Source organism: Pseudorasbora parva, chromosome 2 (genome assembly GCF_024679245.1).
Source record: "Pseudorasbora parva isolate DD20220531a chromosome 2, ASM2467924v1, whole genome shotgun sequence".
Lineage (NCBI taxonomy): Eukaryota > Metazoa > Chordata > Actinopteri > Cypriniformes > Gobionidae > Pseudorasbora > Pseudorasbora parva.
In genome coordinates, this window is record NC_090173.1 from 26966790 (window position 1) to 26988251 (window position 21462).

Below are 21462 nucleotides of genomic sequence, written 5' to 3' on the forward strand. Positions count from 1 at the left end.
TGCCCCCTTTGTATTTGTTAATAAAGTTACAACGGCTGTTATTTATCCACTTCACGTCTTCCTTGCCTTTGCCTTGCCACACATGCTGTTTTATTTATCAGTTTCAGTTATATTTCCTTTAGATTTACATTACCATTGTCTTAATCAAAAGTTAAAGGATTAGTTCACTTCAAAATGAAAATGTCCTGGTATTTTACTTATCCCCATCTCAAGCTCTCCAGGATGAGCAATGCTGAGCAGTGGAAGATGAGCGATTTACTTTGACAGATGGATTCGCTATAGACAATACCCCATCTCTCAGCCGGGGTGGCCCTTTGAAACGGCATTGATTTGGACCTTCACTGGTTGGTCCACCGACCCAACCACCGGTTGGTGGGGAAAGTCCTGGAATGTTTTCCTCAAAAACCTTAATTTCTTTTCGTCTTTTCGACTGAAGAAAGAAACACATGAACATCTTGGATTGCGATGGGGGTGAGTAGGATAGGAAATGATCGTTTTAAAGTGAACTAATACTTTAATGTTCAAAAACACAAATAATGACTAATACTCTGAAATGTAATCTTAGCAAATCGCAAAATTAATATCCATTTTTCATAGTGTACATTTTGATGTTGTGATGATTAAATTCACTTCATTAAATTCAATTACTGATTGTTTTTAATATTTTACTTTTACTTTATTTATTTTATAGAATTTTAATACCATCCATTTGTTGGTTGTTAGCCATAATCTTTACAATAACAAACAATTATTGGCTTGTTTAAATGTTAATAGATTGAATTTTAATATTGGCCAATGCTGTCTTTTCCTATTTTTACAGTATGACATTATACAATGTTGATTTACAAAGGAGAATAAAGAAAACTATTTTAAGTCATGAGGGTTTAAGGACAGATAACAATCCTCTTGTTTCCAACAACTTTTAGAAAGCACAGTAAAACACACCCAGATGCAAAGAAGATAATTTTCCTCCCAACCTTAAATCAAACCAATATAACACCTTGTTCAACACAGAAAGCATTGGACTTCAGCTCTTATTGTCTTTGTCTTGTTCTTTCACTTTGCCTTCAATCCATTAAATTTAATCTTTTCACAGTCCCTCAAAAGGCTCTATTCAACTCTAAATTTGAAAGTTCTTACTGTTGGAAAGCATGATGTGCACTTTGCAGCCAGTTACCATGGAAACCAGGTAATTCAAATGGAAATGGTGGATGGGGTTTGAAAGCCAATACTGATTGGATATATTTTGAGTATGCCAGTAAAGGTGTATGTGTGTCGTGTGATGTGGTGTCCTGGTAAACCCTATGTTATGGGGACCAGTTATCCCAACAAAGATTATGATATCATTTTTACCATGTTGAGGAAAACGGCTTACAAATCATACTAAATTATTTCTTTTTTGAAAATGGAAATGTTTTTTGTGATGGGTAGGTTTATGGCTTGGTTTTAGGGCTAGAAAATGCAGTTTGTACAGTATAAAAATTAATATGTAAACCTATAAACCAAATTAATACAAGAAAGGCGCACAATCCTCAAACCCAAACAGGGCTCAGGTGCATGACAAATGAGGCAACTTAAAGGGGTCATATAATGACATTTTTGTACAAGTTCTTATGATTGTTTAGTGTCTAAATGAAAACTTTGTATACTTTAATAAAAAATTCTCATTACTATTGTAAGAAAACAAATTTGACCTGGTCAAAAATAGCTCTGTTTTCAGCAAGCCATTTCAAGGAATATGGCTTTAAATTAGCTTTGTTCACCCTGCCCTACGTTATGTGGGGAGTGTTGCCCTTGACAACAGTAGAGGCGAAAGAATAGCGACATGAGTCTCTGAGGACACATCTGAGCAACTTTATCAATTTGAACCGGAGTCGGACCCGGGACAAGATGACAGCACCAACGAAATTCGACAATTAAGGCGAAACAGGACGTTTCTGAATGGTTGGTTAATAATGTCCATGGTAATGTCACTTTGATCTATCTTTATATACTGGCAGGGTAATGTTAGCGCAAATGCTATGTGTTTACTGATGTATACGTTAGTTAATTGACAGATTGATGTTACAGCTAATGCCAATTAAAAAAAAAAATCTGTTAACGTTAGTTTGCCAGTGATGTGTAACGTTATCTATGCATTGTAATAACACCAAATTCTCACACCCAACTCGTCACATATGGACGCTTGACCAGGACCCCTTGTCGTCACTTTTCAACGAACTGGGCGTACCTTTATCGTCAATTTTCGACGCGCTGGGTGCTCCATTCATTTCAATGAGAAACCTTTGGCGTCATACACAGACGCATTAATTCTTTGCGTTTGTAAAAGCAGACATGATTTTATTAATATTTAAAGGCTACTTTTATATTTTGGAACAACTAACCCAACTCCTACCCTAAACCTACCCACATCTTAACAATACAAAACACATACCAGGCAAATAAATGTACAGTCACAAGTATTTATTGCAAAATCTGACCAAAACAGTATAAAAGTATTAGCTCATTACAATGTCTTCATGTGAAGAACAGAGTTGATCTTGATGTTTTAATCGCTGAAATGATGAGCCGCGCTGCCCCGTGAACTCATTCATATCTCATTCAAATAATTCAAAAGACTCTTAAACATGACGCAATCGGTCACAAGACACACGAAAGCTAATGACATTTTACAATCAATGCTGACGTAATGACGCAATTGGTCACAAGACACACGAAAGCTAATGACATTTTACAATCAATGCTGACGTAATGACGCAATTGGTCACAAGACATATGAGAGCCAATGCAATTTCACTATGAAATCTGAAGTACGGGAGGCAATATTTGAAATTTGATGTGTTCATGATCTTCGGCGGATGGATGCTGATCGCTTTTGGGGATTTTCTTCATGCAAATCAATCATTTGGCCTCGGAAAACTTGGATTATTTAATTTTTTTGAATAACTCGTGGATGCAGTCGTATGTTATATCCTGTGTTTTATATCATGTTCACACAAATGGGTAGGTTTAGGGATGGGGTGGGGTTGGGTTACATGTTTAAATGTATCTAAATAGTAGGGCTGGGCAAATAAATCGATTTTTCGATTAATCGTTTTTTTAAAATCTGGCCGATTCAGAATCGATTCTCAAAGGCCACGAATTGATTTTTTCCCCTGATCGCCGCCACACCGGTCTTGGCTCACGGCAGTGACGGGAGTATAATTGGAGGAGCATGGAAGATGAGAGAGGACTAGGCCTGGACTTTATGTTATGGTTTGTTTATGTTTTATTATGTGTGTGCTGTCATTCGCCCGTGAGGGGGCTATTATAAAGTTGTTGAACGTTTGCCGGTTCCCGCCTCCTTCCTTCCCATCTACAATCCCCAATACAAGCATATTTGCCCCGTTCACGCTCCGAGTCCGACTCCGGGAAGGTCTGATAGCAAAGCTGCGCGCATAGGATTGTGGGTGATTTGAGAACGCGAAGTGCGCGAAGGCTACTCATATGCATCCTTTCCTGTATATGACATATTTTTTGAACGAAGGACTCAGTCCTTGGTTGAATTCCGAGGATCCTCGACATTGGAACAGTCCTTCGTCGGATGTCGATGACGTGGCATCCTTAGAATTCTGGCTTCCTAGTATCCTTCCTTGACATTGAGAAACGCATTGTAGATAATATGGAGCACCCAGCACGACGAAAATTGACGATAAAGGTACGCCCAGTTCGTTGAAAAGTGACGACAAGGGGTCCTGGTCAAGCGTCCATATGTGACGAGTTGGGTGTGAGAATGTGTTGGTAATAACTGTTACAACACAATTGTTGCTTAATTTATTACTGCAACATTTCAAACGATAGGTCTTCGTCAGGCTTTGCAAGTCCCTATAAAACATGAAAACCCAAAATATGTGTGTGCGTGTGCAGTTAGGTGGGGTGTGGTATTCTGCTTCATCCTGCTCCGCAGGGTGGGACTGTAGTTTTATTTTGCTTGGCTGCTTGCTGTTAGTTGACAAGAGTGTCAGAGTAGAAAAAAGGATCAGTGAAGCTCTAAAGTGTGTTTACAAGAGCATCCATCAAGTGCTGAAAGCAACAAAGGAGCACACAAACACCAGCTACGATATTCAACCTTGATTGAAAAGCATTCAAACATTTTTTCTTCAAAAGAAACCTGTAGCAAGACCAAAAGTTTTTTAATTGTCCATACCTTTTTGTGTGTGTTTGCTCCTTTTGTTAGTATAAATAGAGCTTAAGTTTTTCCCATTTTTGATTTATCCAATTTCAGAAAGACAATAAGCAAACCACAATTTCTTTGTTGTTTAATCTACATTTTAACGTCTTTATGTCTTAAGTCATTTTTATACTCTTAGGCCCCGTCCACACGGAGACACGTTTAGCTGTATATGTATATATTATACAGAGTTTCATCTTCACAGAGCCATCGTTTTAGACGCATCAATCCAATATTTTCTGAAACCGGTTCCCAGAGTGGATAAATCGGAAAACGACAATCTTGCATTTTCGTGTGTAGAGCAAATCCGTATATTTTGTGAAACGGGGATGTCATCACACTATGTCCAGCACTAGGGCTGAACGATATTCTCTTTTAACATCGACATCGCGATGTGCGCGTGTGCGATAGTCACATCGCCGGAACATGCGATGTGAAGGGTAGTAGACCATGGTGTATTAAGAGAACGGTAGCACACAGTAAACACGAGTTTGTTGCTCGCGGAACGCGAGCCTGCACAGTGATTGGTTCGCTGTGCCGCTGCTCACCGCTCACTGCCAAACATTCACTGCTAAAATGCGCGACGAAGAGGATCCGAAGAGATTTGTAGCAGAAATCATCTTTTTGGGACTATTTCGGCTACATAAAGGACGATGTTGAACAAAAAGAGTTACTTTGCTTGGAGTGTCTTGTGGCCACAAAACAAGAAAACACCACCAATTTGTCTGATCACTTAAAACGGCACCACAAAGATCTTTACGACGAATACAAAGCAGGACTCGACATTAACGCTTGTCCGGGACATGTGGATTTTTTTAAGGGACAATTTAAAGAGAATTTTACTTGCCTGACTGACAAGAGCTGGATTTAAAAAAAAAAAAACTAGCGAATCACCAAAATGCAAGAATGTTTGTGCACTAATTTAGTGTAAGTGGCGATTGATAGTGGTGGATAATATATAATGAACTGACGATAATAAGGTCGCGCTGTTCACGCTCGTGCAGCCTCTCGAGGAGAAATCACAACACTAGAGCGTTTTCCTGAATACCATCACGACTGAAAATGACACTGATTTCATATGACAGTTCCATAAACAACTAATTAACAATCACTTAAAGTCACTTACATTTTAGATGCAATATTTAGTGTCTTTGTTCTATTTCAGCAGCTAAAATCGTTCATAGCAGACCCGTAAAACGTCTCACTCCTGACAACAAGCGTGAACGATTCAGCGTTTGAATGAATCGTTTGAATGAATGACTCAGTGACTCACTCATTAAGACGTTCACCTGCTGCCACCTACTGGAGGTTTAGTTTCATGTTTACACAAACTTTCCAACATGTATTTTTGTCACTTGTAATGAAGCTTATCACTGAAATTATTAATATCATGGAATGGTAATTATTGACTTTAGCCTGGATTGATGGCTCTCAATATCGCAATATATATCGTTGGGGAAAAAAATATCGCAATGTAATTTTTTCCCAATATCGTGCAGCCCTATCCAGCACAGTGAAAGACTAAAGGGATACAACTACGGGTACTGGGCATGCGCACATCAATATCGTGTCATTTAATTACCGTATTTGCATTATTGTGGGCTGAGGTAGGTGTAGGCATTAATAAAACACATCTGTTAAGTAGCAAATGTATTTATTGTTATTTTATTATACATTCCTTTGTAACAACTCCTTACATTGCCATAACACCTTCTAGCCACAACTCTTCTTTATTTTAGTGTATTTCTGTGGCAGAATTACAGCGCCACACACTGCCCTGGCATGCATACTACATCGTTTTGAATCGGTTTCTGTGATCTCGTGTGGACGCAGATATTTCTTGTAACGAGGAGAAAAAAATATCAGACTGGGAATGCTCTGGCTTCGTGTGGACCTGAATTTGAAGGGCTATTTCTACAAAGGCAAAATGCCAGATGAGCTCTGATAAGATGGGTTAATTAGCCAATCAATAACAATTTCAGAATGCATTGTTTAAGAGTAAGCCCGCCCCAAAATATTAAGATTACAAATGAATCATGGTAGGCAGACCTCAACAAAATGATCCGATTCTGATTAATGATAACGTTGACAGCTTGGTGATTATATTCCGCAGCTCAATTTGAAACTGTTGTCACTGTGGTCAATAAACATGAACAAAGCAGTGGCACACATGCAGCTCACTGCAGCAGTTGGGCAGGGGGAGCCCTTTATGGACGTGTGGGCATAGTCTTTGTAATCGACACACTCTTCAGCTTATCTTGCTGTCCTTGAGGAGGGAGCTTTGAGGAAACCCTGCCATACTGACGCCAGGCACATTAGTGTCTGTTAATAGGGCTTACATTGAATGCATAGTATAATTTATGACTGCCAACAGGTCAGCATGTTGAAAGTCTGGCACAGACCACTCAGCGCAGGAGGAGGTGTCATTCTGGGTTACTGAGTACTGATTTGATGGGTTGGTAATTTATAGTTACTTATTTATTTGGCTAATAAAAAAGTCATATATAACAGTTAAAATTGAGAAACATAAAACACAAAATGAAATTGACTAACTGTGTTTACAATGTGTTCATCTCCCATTTCTGTATGTTCAGTTTGCTGTGGCATTGGCGTTTTCTACGGAGGCCTTGAAGGCAGGGCTTCACATTTAAATCAACAGTACAAAACAAAAATGTTTTAGTTTTATTTTGTACAAATATACAAACTTTGAAAAAACAACATTGGGAAATTTTATGTTAGACTTTTACCAAGCCGGCGCCGATGACAAACTACACTGTAAAAAAAAGAAAAAGTATCCAATTGAAAATTAAAATTTTTTATTTAATTAAAAACTGCTCACAATAATGAAATGTAATTCACAGAAATTCATTTCAATTCAATCCAACTGAAAAATGTAGATGTGATCAGTCACTAGAACATTTTCAAATGGAGACCTGAATTTTTTTACAGTGTAGTGGTATCTGGGTCCAAAGTTGCCCGGACACACCAAGCTGACGCTTGACACCAGCCTATTTGCACAATCATTTCTATCGCCAAAGGTGCTTACTCAAGTTCAGAATCTCGCTCAAGAGCTTTAAAGCTCAAAGTGTCAAATCAGCCACAAAAAAAAGAAGACGATGGTGCAGAACACACTGAGAACACACAATGCACGATACCCTGGTCAGAAATCACTATGACAGAGAATTCAATATTTATTCTTTAACTGACAAAAGTGCAAGAATAATAAACACTAACCAATCATGCAAATGTTATTGGAAGACAAAACTCTAAAGGTGAACTAAGGGTTTAAATACACAAGGAGAGGCAAAGAGGTAACTAAATGAACAACAGGTGAACATAATCAGTAACTAAGGGAACGAATGGGCACTTACTAAACTAGTGCTGCATTCCAGGCAGGTTTTTGAGCCCATAAATTATGACTCAAACCACGACTCATGAATCACGACTTCACACCAAACTGCCTGAGCACGAGAAATTGCGGTAGCTAGATAGCAGAGCATAGTGGACTGTATGGACTTATGCTCGTTTACAATCATTTCTATCACCAAAGGTGCTTACTCCTTGTTTATTTGAAGAAAACAGGAGAAACAAGGGTGCATAAGGCAAGAGAAGCTATTATACCTTTTATTTTGTGTTATTTGTATATTTGGAAATGTATTACAGTATTGCACTCAATAGACTGAAAACTAGCTAATTCTAGAAAAGCTGCTGCTAATGCATAACATTTGTGGATAAATAATGTTAGAGCAATACCTTATTTTAATAAATGATTTGTTTTTTAATGCATGACTTCCATAAACACTGCATCAGTAGGGTCTGCCATTGCTGTTTCACGGGTTATGTGACGTCAGAACTGGCAACTGGGATTACATCGATCTACTACGAGTTCACGGGTGGGAAGTCATGGGTTTCACTGCTCTTTTACAGGTTGAAGGTTGGAAAAACATGGGTTACAGGTTGCCTGGAATGCGGCATATATGTCAACTAGATTTAACTGTTACAGAGGTTGTAACCGAATCGCCTGAAACTCAAACTCGGTAAATGCCACTTTTTTCAAGCAGAGGTGAAATATCTTGGACATGTCATCTCAGCAGCTGTGGTTGCTATGGACCCCGGAAATATCTGCGTAATTAAAGAGTGGAAGACTCCATCGACAGCAATGCAGTCTTTTTTTAGTCTTTCTAGCAAAGGTTTGTGGAAGGTTTTGCCAAGTATGCTGCCCCTCTCAACAAGTTGGCAAAGTTCCAGCCTTCTAGGAAGAGATGTTAATGGTATGTGCGCCGGTTTTTGGGTATGCAGATTTCACCAGACTATTTGTTCTTGGCATGGATGCTAGCAATTTAGGCCTGTGTGCAGTTCTGTCACAAGAACAGGAAGGATGGCAATGACGGCCAAATGAATATGTAAGTCGTAGGCTTAGGCCCACTGAAAAGAACTTTGCAACTAGAACTGTTTGCGCTTAAATCTGTCACTGAAAAGTTGAGATTACCTCTTGAGTTGTAAATTCACAGTGTTCACCGATAATATCCCGCTGTTACTTTTTGCACCGCCAAGTTGGGGGCTATAGAACAGGCTGCACAGTTGTTTATTTGATTTCACAGTCATGTATAAACCAGCTGATTTAAAAGTATTGCAGTTAGAAGATCCAGTGATACAGGCTTTCTTCACATGTTCGAAAAAGGTATAGAACGAGCAAAAGAATCTCAGCAGTCATGGAGTTGGTGCATCAATGGAGGAAAATCAGGGAGTCATGCATCGTAAAAGCCATGAACCCTGGGGTAGAGAAGAAGTTTTGAAGTTGTGACCACAGAGACTGAAAACTACTAAAAGTACTTTCTAATCTCCATGACAACCATGGTCATCAAAGGGTGAAAAGAACTACCACCCTTGTATGTCAGCGTATAGTTATTGGCCTTTTATGTGACAAGACCTGGACAAGACATTAAATGCTGGTGTCAAGAAAGGTATGGGTTTCTCACAGCCAAGGCAGTGCAGCCAAAAAAAGTGTTTTTATGGGAAGTCTGCTTGCATCTCTAGACCACAGAAATTGTGGCTGTTGATTTCATCATACTTGAATGAGCTAATGATAAATCAATCGATCAAGCTAGAGAAAATATCCTAGTGGTAATCAACATGTTATGCTTTTTGCTGGGATTAACAAAGGGGGTAGCACTGTGGAAGCCTGGGCCAAGGAGCACCATCATTTGACATCATTTTTTTTCATGAACTCAACTGAAAGCAATGTAACAACAATGCAATAGTATCGCATATAAAAAATGTTTTACTCACATAAGTTTGCTGCACCATTCCTGTCATATCCAATATAGAAGGAACAGCATTGTGTTTTAAACTTAATATATCTGCAAATCTATGGCGTTATTTCCCTGTCAAATGTCGAGAGCGCATTATTGTAGCGCAAAAGTACATTAATATAGTGCGCGAGCGCGAATCTCTCTGCTGGCGCGCGGAATGTAATGTGCGAGCGCGAATCTCCCTGCTCGTGCGCGAGAACTCTGCGTGCGCTCTCAGATAAGCTGCTCTTGTTAGAATTTTTTGTCTGGGCTCACTCAGAGAATATGCCTGCACTTAAAACGTGTCCAGTGCAATCGCGAATCTCTCCTCTTCGCTTAAACTAAACTGTGTGTTCCGTGCGCTCGCAAGAAGAGAAATACTCTTCTTTACGATTTCGTTCTCTTTGCTCTTGGCATAAACGGCAACAACAAATCAGAAATAGGCTTCAACGACTGACCAATGAAAACGCGACATCGTACATTAAATCTTATATTGAACCCCACATGGAATCAGAATCACTTGAGTTCAGTGACTTCAATAAAGATGAGTGATGGATCCGCAGTATAGACGATATTTTTGTTTTGATGTAAAATAGGCCTAGGTCAAATATATCTTAGAAATGTCTGGGAAGAGGGCGATTGGATTATTTTACATATTAACCTAGACTGTCTACTCTAGCCTATCTGCACAGCCACTTTGTTCACACTACAGGTGCCATGCCCATTTGAAAGTGAGATTTTTGAGCCAAATGGATTTAAATGCAGATTCCAAAAGGCAAAAATAATTAAAATCTGAACAAAATGCCCCCTAATAGATATAATATAAGAATTATAATGTAATAATAGATAAGTGGGCAAAATGCCCCAGTAAAATCGTTGTATCTAACTGCATCAAACACAAATGCAACAGAATAAAACTAATTAAAAATACTGACTACTAAATTAATGAAATCCATTTTGTTGGGAAAATGTTACTGCAATTTGTGAGTTAAGTTACCTTTCACTTCAAAAGTTGGCATACATTTCTAAATAATCCACTGGCGGTGGCGGAACTAGACTTTTATTCATGGGGTGGCCAAGGCTGCTTTAGGGGGTCCAGAGACAGTGAATATCATGTGTTATACTTATTTGTTTTCATTGTTTTGACCAATGTAACATTAAATATGTAACAATAAATAAGCACCCACAACAGTAGATTTCAGTGAAATTTCACAATTCTCAGCCTAATAATATAAATGTAAAACATTATTGAATACAAGTGAACAGTTGAAGTTGCAGGACACAGTGATTCAGGTACAGAAATTAAATAATCAAAGATAATAACATTGCATAATCGTTTTAAGTGCAGGCATATTCTCTGAGTGAGCCCAGACAAAAAAATCTAACAAGAGCAGCGTATCTGAGAGCGCACGCAGAGTTCTCGCGCACGAGCAGGGAGATTCGCGCCCGCACATTACATTCCGCTCGCGAGCAGAGATTGCGCTCGCGCATTATATTCCGCGCGCGAGCAGAGAGATTCGCGCTCGCACATTACAATTCGCTCGCGAGCAGGGAGATTTGCGCTCGCGCATTATATTCCGCGCGCGAGCAGAGAGATTCGCGCTCGCGCACTATATTAATGTACTTTCGCGCTACAATAATGCGCTCTCGACATTTGACAGGGAAATTACGCCATACAAATCCAGTGTTGACTTGTGTCTTGTTTACCAGACTGATCTCATGAAATGACGTATGTATGACACACCAATTCATATGCCATTTTGGCGTGTTATTAAGACGTTTAATCTTTTTTTAGCGTGTTTATCAATGCCATTTCATTCTAATGTTATCCCCCTACACTGCCTAAACCTACCCCTAAACCTACCCATCACACACACACACACACACACACACACACACTGCCCCTGTGCCTAATCCTACCCATTACACACACTGCCCCTGTGCCTAAACCTACCCATCACAAGAAACAATTTGCATTTCAAAATTTTCACCAAAAAAAACATGATTTAGTATGTTTATAAATTAATTTACCTTGTGGACACACTCTTCCCAAAATACCTACTTCCTTAAAAAACCGAGTGCCTGGAGGTATCGAGTGGGTGGAGCTAAAGAATGACTGCACTTCTGAAAGCTGACATCCTCAAGCATGGAGATGAAAACGTTACCCTAAATAAACCATGGCTATCATTTTCAACTAATACAGATATGATCCAGAATCAGATACGGAGGCTGAAATAAATTGAACAGGGGAAGCAACAACAGCAGGACGTCCGTCTCTGTGGTATGTACTGTATTTAGTGGCCTGTCAACATTTGTGTGTGTTTACTCGCAGTTTATGAGGACATGTTTTGGTTTATGGACTTTTGTATGCGACTAAACCTTAGCAGTAGCAAGCAAAACGGTTTTGCACGTCAGACTATTGTAACGTTATACATAGAACAACAATGGAGTAACCGTTAGCACATTTGAATGTCGAAGCACGCTTTGTGAGAACGCTAGGTCTATGTTTGGGTGGTTTTTCAATAAACAAACTGACACCTATAGTGGTCAGCTAAACAAATGTATTTAAACACACACCATACATCGCATGCTCCATTTATAAATTAACTAAGTTAACGTTATACATGATCGTGTTGTTTACTGATGTTTACTTACACGACCATAGCCAACAACATAGACATTTGAAGCAGCTTTACTCACTCGCTTTACTCACCGTGAACCTTTATTGTTGGGACCGCTCCGTCAAAAACACACTTCTTTGGTAAGTTAACTGTTGATGTCGTGAAGTCCTGACAGCAGAGACTGTGGAGATCCACTTTTGCGACCGAAGCGTTTGTTGTGACGCTTCTGTCATTTCTGCGTTCAAATCGGTTCAAATGCAGCGCTGCCTTCCCGGAATGCTGTGCTGAAGCGTTGAAGTCGCTTGAGACCCTTTCACACTGCACGTCGGACCCGCAATATTCCCGGAACATTGCCGGGTCGCCTTCTGTGTGAAAGCAACCACGTCCCGGAATTGATTACCGAATTGAACCCGGGTCAGGGACCTATAACATTGCGAGGTTCGACCCGGGACGAGCGCTGTGTGAACAAAAGCCAAAACTAATGCTGCATCGTGTACATAGTTATCATGCGACTCCTAGAGCTTGTTTTTTCAATAATACAACTCTGCAGTGCCAGAAGAGCTAGTCGGTGTTTTAAACGCAGAGAGTGTTCATATACAAAAGAAACTAAAATTAAACAAGCAGAAATGTGCGCAAAATGGACACAAGTCAAGACCACAGAGCTCCTTACTATCCGTGCTGAAGCTGAGATTGCTCGCCATTATATGTCACATTCGGATGTCAAGTGTCAACTTGATCCGGGACCGTTACGGGTTGTGTGTGAAAGCGCACATATTACGGTATTTCGCTGGCAGTGTGAATGGACTAAATTTAGCGGCCCGGGAGCAAATGCCGGGTCGCATTATCTGTGTATTTGCCGGAATCGCAGTGTGAAAGGGGCTTTGATGTCACCCATAGGAATAAAGTGGAGCGGGGCGCGACAGACGTGTTGCACGGACTAGTGGATCTGCTGCACCTGAGAGCAGTGTTTATGGGCGTGCATTTCCTCTCTCGCTCTAGTAACACGCGCACACCCTACCAGGAGAAGGGCCCGTACGGCTCATACAAGGACCTTCCGCCCTATCGACGTCAAGCCGACCTATACTCGAAAAAACTCTCGAAACTTGTGAGAAACCATAAGGAGTATTTTTGATACAGAAATACTCCATCAAACGTCCAACTTAGTTTTTGAAACTTTGTCTATGTTTAGGATGGGAATCCAAGTCTTTAACAGTGTAAAAAGCTCACTATGCATGAAACAGCATTTCACCCCCCCTTTAAAAATGCATCCAGAAGGCCACACCACAATAACAGGGAACACAAACATGAACAGGAAAAACAGAACCAAAAACACAATGAAACTAAACAGACATAGGAATACATCAGGGTATAGCACTATGTGTAATTTTTGACCAGGATGAAAACAAGGGTGTGAGGGATAGAAGTACATTCAATGTATTGTTGTTTAAAAGCCCAAAAGCATATTCCCACTATTAGTGGACACAACCTCCATAAAAACATTTTTAGAAGTCGCAAGTTACAATTAAAAGTTATTAAAAATTGCATGTGATTTTTATGCAGTACATTCCATTGTAAAGACTTTAAGTCTATACCTCACAGACTAATTTTCATCTGTGTAAAATTCAATAAGCCATGTCTCCTGACTCATGTCTTTTTTATCATGAAAACTAAAATACTACAATGCTTTCTCAACAGGAAGTGATATTAAAATAATAAAGGCTATATAAACAAAATAAAAACAAATATCTTCAAATGCATTAAATAACAATCTTCTAAATTTAGTGTTAGTTAACCCAGAAATGAAAATTCCGTCATGAATTACTTACCCCAATGTCGTTCAACACTCGTAAGACCTCCGTTTATCTTCGGAACACAAATAAAGATATTTTTATATTAAATATTATTGATACACTGATTCATAAAGATTTGAATCTTTGTTTTTAATCGACCCATCACTATAAGTCATTATTTATTTATTTTGCGCACAAAAACTATTCTCGTCGCTTCATACAATTTTTGTATTACCACTGTAGTGAAAGTGGTAATTGTAACAACATCTTTAGTGCCTTTTATGGGTCTTGAGAGGAATTGACATTGGTGTCAATGAAGGCATGTCTGAGCCCCTACGGAAGCCCTGAACCGCAAAGTAAAAAAAAAAAAAATCTGTAAAAAAAAAAAAAAAAAATCTATAATTTCGAGATTAAAGTCGAAATATTTCGAGAATAAAGTCGAAATATTTCGAGATTAAAGTCGAAATATTTCGAGATTAAAGTCGAAATATTTCGAGATTAAAGTCGAAATATTTCGAGAATAAAGTCGAAATATTTCGAGAATAAAGTCGTAGGCTAAGAAGTCGAACTGCTTCTGACATGATGGATCTAAACGTAATAGTTGCTTTTTACTTTTATTTGGGGTTTCAACAAAAGGAAATTTTACAGGTTCTAATCTACCAACATGGCATTACCATATGCCTTAGGACGTTACAAAATATACTGCGCCGAAATAGACTTTACAGGCGAAAACACTTTTCAGACTGGATGGAGGTAGCCAGCTTTATGTCCGAGGAAATCGCGGGATCCGGCCAAATGATTGGCTACAGACTGATGCATTTAAAGTGCATTCAGAACGGATTTACGGTGACAAGGGAAACAGTAAGGTTACTTTTAAGTGTTCTCGACCCAGATGGCGTTGCCTGTCGACGAGCACGAAGACTCCGCCGGAGGAGGTACCACAATCCTGGTCCAAACTTTATGTGGCACGTTGATTCGTACGATAAACTTAAACCGTACGGCCTCTGCATTAATGGATGTGTGGATGGGTTCTCACGTAATGTGATGTGGTTGAAAGTGTATTTCACCAATAATGACCCGAAAGTCATTGCAACTTATTTTATTGAGACAGTAAAGAATAGAGATGGTTGTCCTAGAAGAATCCGTGCCGATCGTGGGACTGAAAACGTTGCTATGGAGCAGATGCAGATCTTTCTTCGACGAGATGCTACTGATGACTTTGCTTTTCACCGGAGTTTCTTATACGGTTCAAGCAATCATAATCAAAGAATAGAAAGCTTTTGGAGCATACTTCGGAAAGAGAATATTCAGTTTTGGATGAACTTTTTTCAGACTTTAAAAGAAGAAGACCATTTCAGTGGGGACTTTATTGACAAATCAGTTGTGCAGTTTTGCTTTACAAAACTTCTACAGGTAAGAAATCTCTATCTATCTATCTATCTATCTATCTATCTATCTATCTATCTATCTATCTATCTATCTATCTATCTATCTATCTATCTATCTATCTATCTATCTATCTATCTATCTATCTATCTATCTATCTATCTATCTGTCTATCTGTCTGTCTGTCTGTCCACATATTTATTTGTTTAAGACCAACAGGCCTCTCTCTGTGTGTATATATATATATATATATATATATATATATATATATATATATATATATATATATATATATAAAGCTGTCATTTTTAATGGAATTTTAATGGAGGATTGTATGTGCCTTTGTCATTTAAGGATGAACTTGACAGATTTGTGCAGATGTGGAACGCACACAGAATTCGAGCGCAACGGAACATTACAGCACCTCATGGGCGTCCATCCATAATGTACATGGCTCCTCATCTTTATGGCTCAGATGACTATCTTTTCCACTGCAATTCTTTGGATGTTGAGAACTGCCAGGAGGAGTGTCACATGTTGACCTACCCATGTGATGAGACAGTGTTTGAACTTTGTTGCCTGTTAATGGAGGAGCTTCATCTTCTTCCTCCAGAGGATGCTGAGGAAGGCAGAAACCTCTTCATTATACTAAGACAGGAGATACAAAATTTGATGTGATGTAATACACACACACACACACACACACACACACACACACACACACACACACATCCATGTGACAAGCCTGTTTTTGTGTTCTTTGCACTAATGAAAGAAAAGGGATTAACTGCTCATCTGGACCCATCATGCAGATGAACTGTACACAAGAATTGAGATACTAGAGAATATGTAGAAAGAAAAACTTTTAATGTTTGTTTTACAATGAAACAATAGTTAAATTTGAGCTCAGATCAGACTGTATTACAAAAAACTAAACAAAACAAAAAAAACTGTTATGCTAATAGATTGTTTTATTTTTGAGCTGTAAGTGTAATAAACTTTTTTTTAAATATAAAACACAGTTGTGATGTATTCTTGAATAAACAGGAAATTACAGCACACCAGTAACCTACAGTTATCAAAATAAACTAGTAGTGGCAATACATGCAAAATACTTAATATACTTGCCCAATTCAGATTTAACATTTTATACCAATTATTTTTAACAGTTTATGGACACTAAGCATATGCAAACCTCACAGTGACTGCAGGAAGCATTTAAAAAGCTTCCAAGAAATCTTGATGTACCTTTTTGAAATGTTGTTCAACTCAATTATTCCTTAAACATTCTACAACATTCAATATGAATATGAATCATTATTTGAACATTTTAACCTGTACATTGTTAATATGTGCAAAGTCTCAACAGCACAAGAGTTTTATGCAGTACATGCGCTAACACTGCACAACTTAAGTATGAACCTATTTTCTTCAGAATTCTACATTCATTGTGTACATTTATTTGAATCAACATAAAAAAGGAATGTTAACATAAAATGTTACATAATTACAACGTAAACATAAAATATAAACCCAATAGATAGTGTATTTGTACAGGTACCACATGAAAAGTCTCAAATAGTGTGAAAAGAGTGTTATGCGCTTTGATATGTTTTCAAGTTTGAGCATGCTTTTTCTTCAAAATTCTGCATTTGTGGGCATTGTGGATTGATAGTAATGATGATCTAAGTTTATACAATGTCCAGCTATACAATGTCCATGACCCAGATGTTACTATCCAGAACACAATTAAATTCAGCACGGAACTGTGGGAAATTGTCATATGAGTCAGAGAGTTCTAGGACCATCCCACAGGTATGTCCAATCGGCCTTCTGGTGAAGTCTGTCTGGACGGTGAACTGTACATGAATAGCCTCAGCAACCACCAAATTAGAACCAGTACAGAATCTTAGAAATTTGCAGAGTTTGTCTTCGTCAGTTTCCCTGATGTACCTTTTCAGGTGGTTGGCAACCTCTGCTTGATTTTCTGACATTTGTGCTGGGAACTTCAACAGCCCAGTCACCTTTTTTGGTGTAGGCTTCAGGTCTTTGTATAGCTGTTGAATTTCTTCTTGACTAAGAGAAATCTGGCCGTTTGTGACCTCCCTCCAACAGTCAATAACGAACATTGGTTTCTGTATGAGTTCCTTGTGTGCAATTTCGTCAACAATTCCTGGTAGAGATGAAACTGTGACCCTCCTCCTGCATTCATAAGTGTTCATGATGTCCAGAAGGTCATCCATGTCAACAGAGGAAAAGTCACTGAGCGCTTGATTGAGAACATCTCGTTCCTGGCAGCTCACAAAATTAAGGAATGCTGCCTTTAGGTCTGTATATACAGCCCCAAACATCATTTCTTCAAGAAATGGTTGAGCAAGTTTAATGGGCAGGTATTTGCAATCTTTAAACCCTTTAAGAAGGATTCTCCCCACAGCTTTCCATTTGTCTGAGTTGAAGTCGTGCCTGAGGAAAGGCACTTTTACAGATGTCCCGACAGTGCAGTGTTCATAGAAATCAGACCAGAAGCTACTGTACACATCGCGAAGGACACCCGGACCACTGCCTGCTTCCTCTGAGTTGTTAGGAAGTATACGTCTCACTATCAAGGACTGGGTGACAATCGTGTGCTCAGAAAATGCCTCTATCATGTCACTGAAGCTATTTGAGTAGTGTATGGTTACATTTCTGTTGGGATAAGCATTAGGAGCACTCTGTTGTGGGTCAAAAGGTTCATGGATCACTGTGTCACTAAGAGAATCTCCATCAATAAGGTGTTGCGGACCAAATGTAATCTCGGGGTCACTGCTGACATTGCTTGCAAGATGGTCTTGTGAGGAATGTATGCTCGTCTCTTCATCAGAAACCAAGAACACATCAGGAAGGGTTACTTGAGGCTCATTTACCTCTAGTTGCTCATAGTCGTGAATATACAAGTCATCACCTTTTGTCAAATCTGAATCTGAGACATCACTAGCATGGTCATGTTCACTAGATTCACTAGACTCTTCAGTCAGGTTATTTTTTGCATGAGTTGCTATATAGAAACGCAACATTGGGAGTTTGACAGTATTGTAAATTGTTCCAACTGACAGATCCTTGGGGAGAAGATTTTGCTTGAAGTCCCAAACTTCGAATTCAAAATCAGACTCTTGACCTTTGGTGGAAATTCCATTGTGAAAGAATAATGCCTTTCCTTCTTTTAGTATGTCATCATATCCTGCCTGAACATTTATCTGTAGTTTTCTAGTCCCACCGCCTTGCCTTGCTCTAACCTGTTTTATCACTTTATTTTCTCTGTGAAGCCATCCAATTTCAATATTTCGTATGCATGATTTTGCTTTGCTGCTTGCTTTTTTGTTTGAGGTTTGTGGCACCTCCTCATCCTTATTTCCTTCCCTTCTAAGCTTCATTTTCTCTCTTAATTTCTCTAAGAGACCTTGCTTTCGCTTCACAGATGGTGTCCGATGCCTGCAAAAATGTATCAGGGCAATCCTGTCACCATATGAGGGAAGGTACTTTGCAAGTTCTGCATCTTCCATAAGCAGGAGGACTTCTCTGTCAATCTGTGAAAGCAAAGGGATAAGCATGTTAGCTTTGGACACAAGAAAATCATACTGCTTTATGTCTACAGCTAAAAGGACATGTAATTTAAAAAGGGAACCAAATGTAAAATCTGGTCACTCATATTAGATAAAGTAATAGGCATGTTTAAAATGGATATTACACAAATTCAGAATGTTATATTATTTACTTGACAGGAACTGGTCTTTTAACATAATGATAAAAATAAAATACATTTTAATAAACATTTGTGTTCTTCTTATTTTTTTTATATAATAAAGGGTTAGTTCACCCAGAAATTAAAATAGTTTTTAATGAAATCTAAGAGCTTTTTGTTCCTCCATTGACAGCTATGCAGCTACCACTTTTAAGCCCCTGAATGGTAGTAAAGACATCATTAAAGTAATCCATGTGAACCCAGTGGTTTAAACTTTAAGTTTTATGAAGCAATGTGAGTGCTTTGTGTGCACATACAATCACAAATATAATTTACCACTTAAATATTAACGTTCAATGCATATTCATCCAATAACATTTGCTCTAATGTCAACACAACACATATGCATCATTAATAATTTATCTTAATATGTTCTTTATTTTGTAAATATGTAAAACAAAGCACTCTCGTTATCTAAAACGATAGTGGGTTTGGAACAACATGTGGGTGAGGAAATAATAACAGAATTTTCATTTTTAAACTAACCCGTTAACCTTTCTATATTAGCTAGTTAGAGAGCATATTCAGTGTGCATATGATTTATACAGTACAAACATCCAAAACACCATACCTTTTGCTGTTCCATAACTGTAATTGTTTCCTCAGAAATGCCTCGATTTCTCAAGAAACGGAAAACATCTATATTCTCCTCCATCATGGGTCTGCAAAGTACAAAAAAGTTGTTTTAAAATAGGATAGATTAAAAATAATTGATAAGGCTAGTGGGGAAAATAGAGGTGTTTTTTTTAACCTGTTGCATGTCAGAAAAGCATCAGAAACAGAATTAATGAAATAAAATGGCATGTATTTATTCAAAAGTTTGGTCTTAGTATGGTCTTTAGTATTGTTACTGCAGTTTTTTACAATTGCTGCAGTCACACTCTGTTTTCTCTAAATCTAAACATAGTTTTCAACCAAATTAATATAGACAGACCATAGTGTTGTTTTTGATCACATAAAAGCTAAATGTAGTTTGATCAGCAGATTAGTCTCTGGACATAGGTTGGCCTGTGTTACTTTAGTATTGAAATAGTTTTCATGTTTCTATTTTCTTTTTAAGTGAAATTAAATACATTTATTGTATAGTTTTAGCTAACCAGGGGCGTAGCCATCATTTTAGAAGTGAAAAAGACAGACATGCCAAGTGTGTAATACCAGTTTTTTTTAATTATCTTTGTCTGCTTGACAGGTTTTTATCTGTTTTTTTATGATTGGCTTATGTACTGCAGACCCTTGTGCATTAAGACATCATGGATTTTATACAATTAAAACAATTATCATAGAATAATGGTTTCTATACTGTAATAAAGGATATGGCAATTAACACGGCATTATTCATATGGAAATACCCAAAGATGGCTTGAAAAACACACACAAACCATATATGATCACATCATGTGTTAATTGTCCTCATGTTTCATTAGTCAAAAGGTTTCTGCTTTTTATTCAATTTAGCTGGATGCTTTTTTTCCATTTAGTGGAACGTCATAAATCATTACTTTACGAGACCGTTTTGGCGTTCTGTGTGAGAACGCCCTGCAGCTTTAAACTGTCGAAGTTACACTAAAGACTCGCATGATCATCTAATTTTGGATAAGAATAATCCAAATCCGTCAGGTCATGCGCTGGTCTCTCTGAATTTAAATCTAGATTTATTCACATTGACCCATAGACATCTTTACGTGAACACATCCGAAAAAAGTGCGGGGATTTTTAATTAGATTTTGCTCTCAGAGCAGATATTAATGTATAAGATAATATTGATAAAATTGTTTATTTAATTATATTCACAGTCACAGCAGTTTTGGCCTATACCAATCATTCTTGAGCCTCACTAACAGGCACTCGCAGTTTGAATAGGCTACTCCTGTAGGCCTATCTGTTTCATGAACGTTACAATGACCTGAACACAATAGGCCTACATTTTATATTTCAAATTTCTCTCTTATATAGTGATATTTACTGTACATTAAGGACAATTACCTGATGGATGATGAAAGCCCCCTGTTCAAATACACTACCGGCTGGCGCAGGGCTGTGTGTACGTCAATGAGTCTGCGTCTGTAGCCTAATTAATTTCGAAATATTTCGACTTTAATCTCGAAATATTTCGACTTTAATCTCGAAAAAGTTCGACTTTAATCTCGAAATATTTTGACTTTAATCTCGAAAAATTTCGACTTTAATCTCGAAATATTTCGACTTTAATCTCGAAAAAGTTCGACTTTAATCTCGAAATATTTTGACTTTAATCTCGAAAAATTTCGACTTTAATCTCGAAATATTTCGACTTTAATCTCGAAATTATAGATTTATTTTTTTTTTTTACAGATTTTTTTTTTTTTTTTACAGATTTTTTTTTTTTTTACTTTGCGGTTCAGGGCTT

General features: G+C 38.1%; 1 protein-coding gene across 1 annotated transcript; it reads right to left on the minus strand.

Moving 5' to 3' along the window:
* Nucleotides 1–16763: 16763 nt before the first annotated feature.
* On the minus strand, nucleotides 16764–20574 carry LOC137052702 (uncharacterized). The gene is made up of 2 exons (XM_067428906.1): nucleotides 19648–20574; nucleotides 16764–18861 (listed from the first exon to the last, which is right to left on the minus strand). The coding sequence occupies exons 1-2, from the start codon at nucleotides 19732–19734 to the stop codon at nucleotides 17005–17007; spliced, it is 1944 nt and encodes a 647-aa protein (XP_067285007.1). The 5' UTR covers nucleotides 19735–20574; the 3' UTR covers nucleotides 16764–17004.
* Between the last annotated feature and the right edge of the window lie 888 nt (nucleotides 20575–21462).

What these genes read in the sequence shown, in the direction of transcription:
- LOC137052702 (XM_067428906.1), bottom strand. Translation starts at nt 19,734, where the DNA reads ATGATGGAGGAGAATATAGATGTTTTCCGTTTCTTGAGAAATCGAGGC. An exon ending in CAGTTATGGAACAGCAAAAG is followed by an intron (nt 18,862 to 19,647) that starts GTATGGTGTTTT and finishes TTGCTTTCACAG; the next exon opens with ATTGACAGAGAAGTCCTCCT.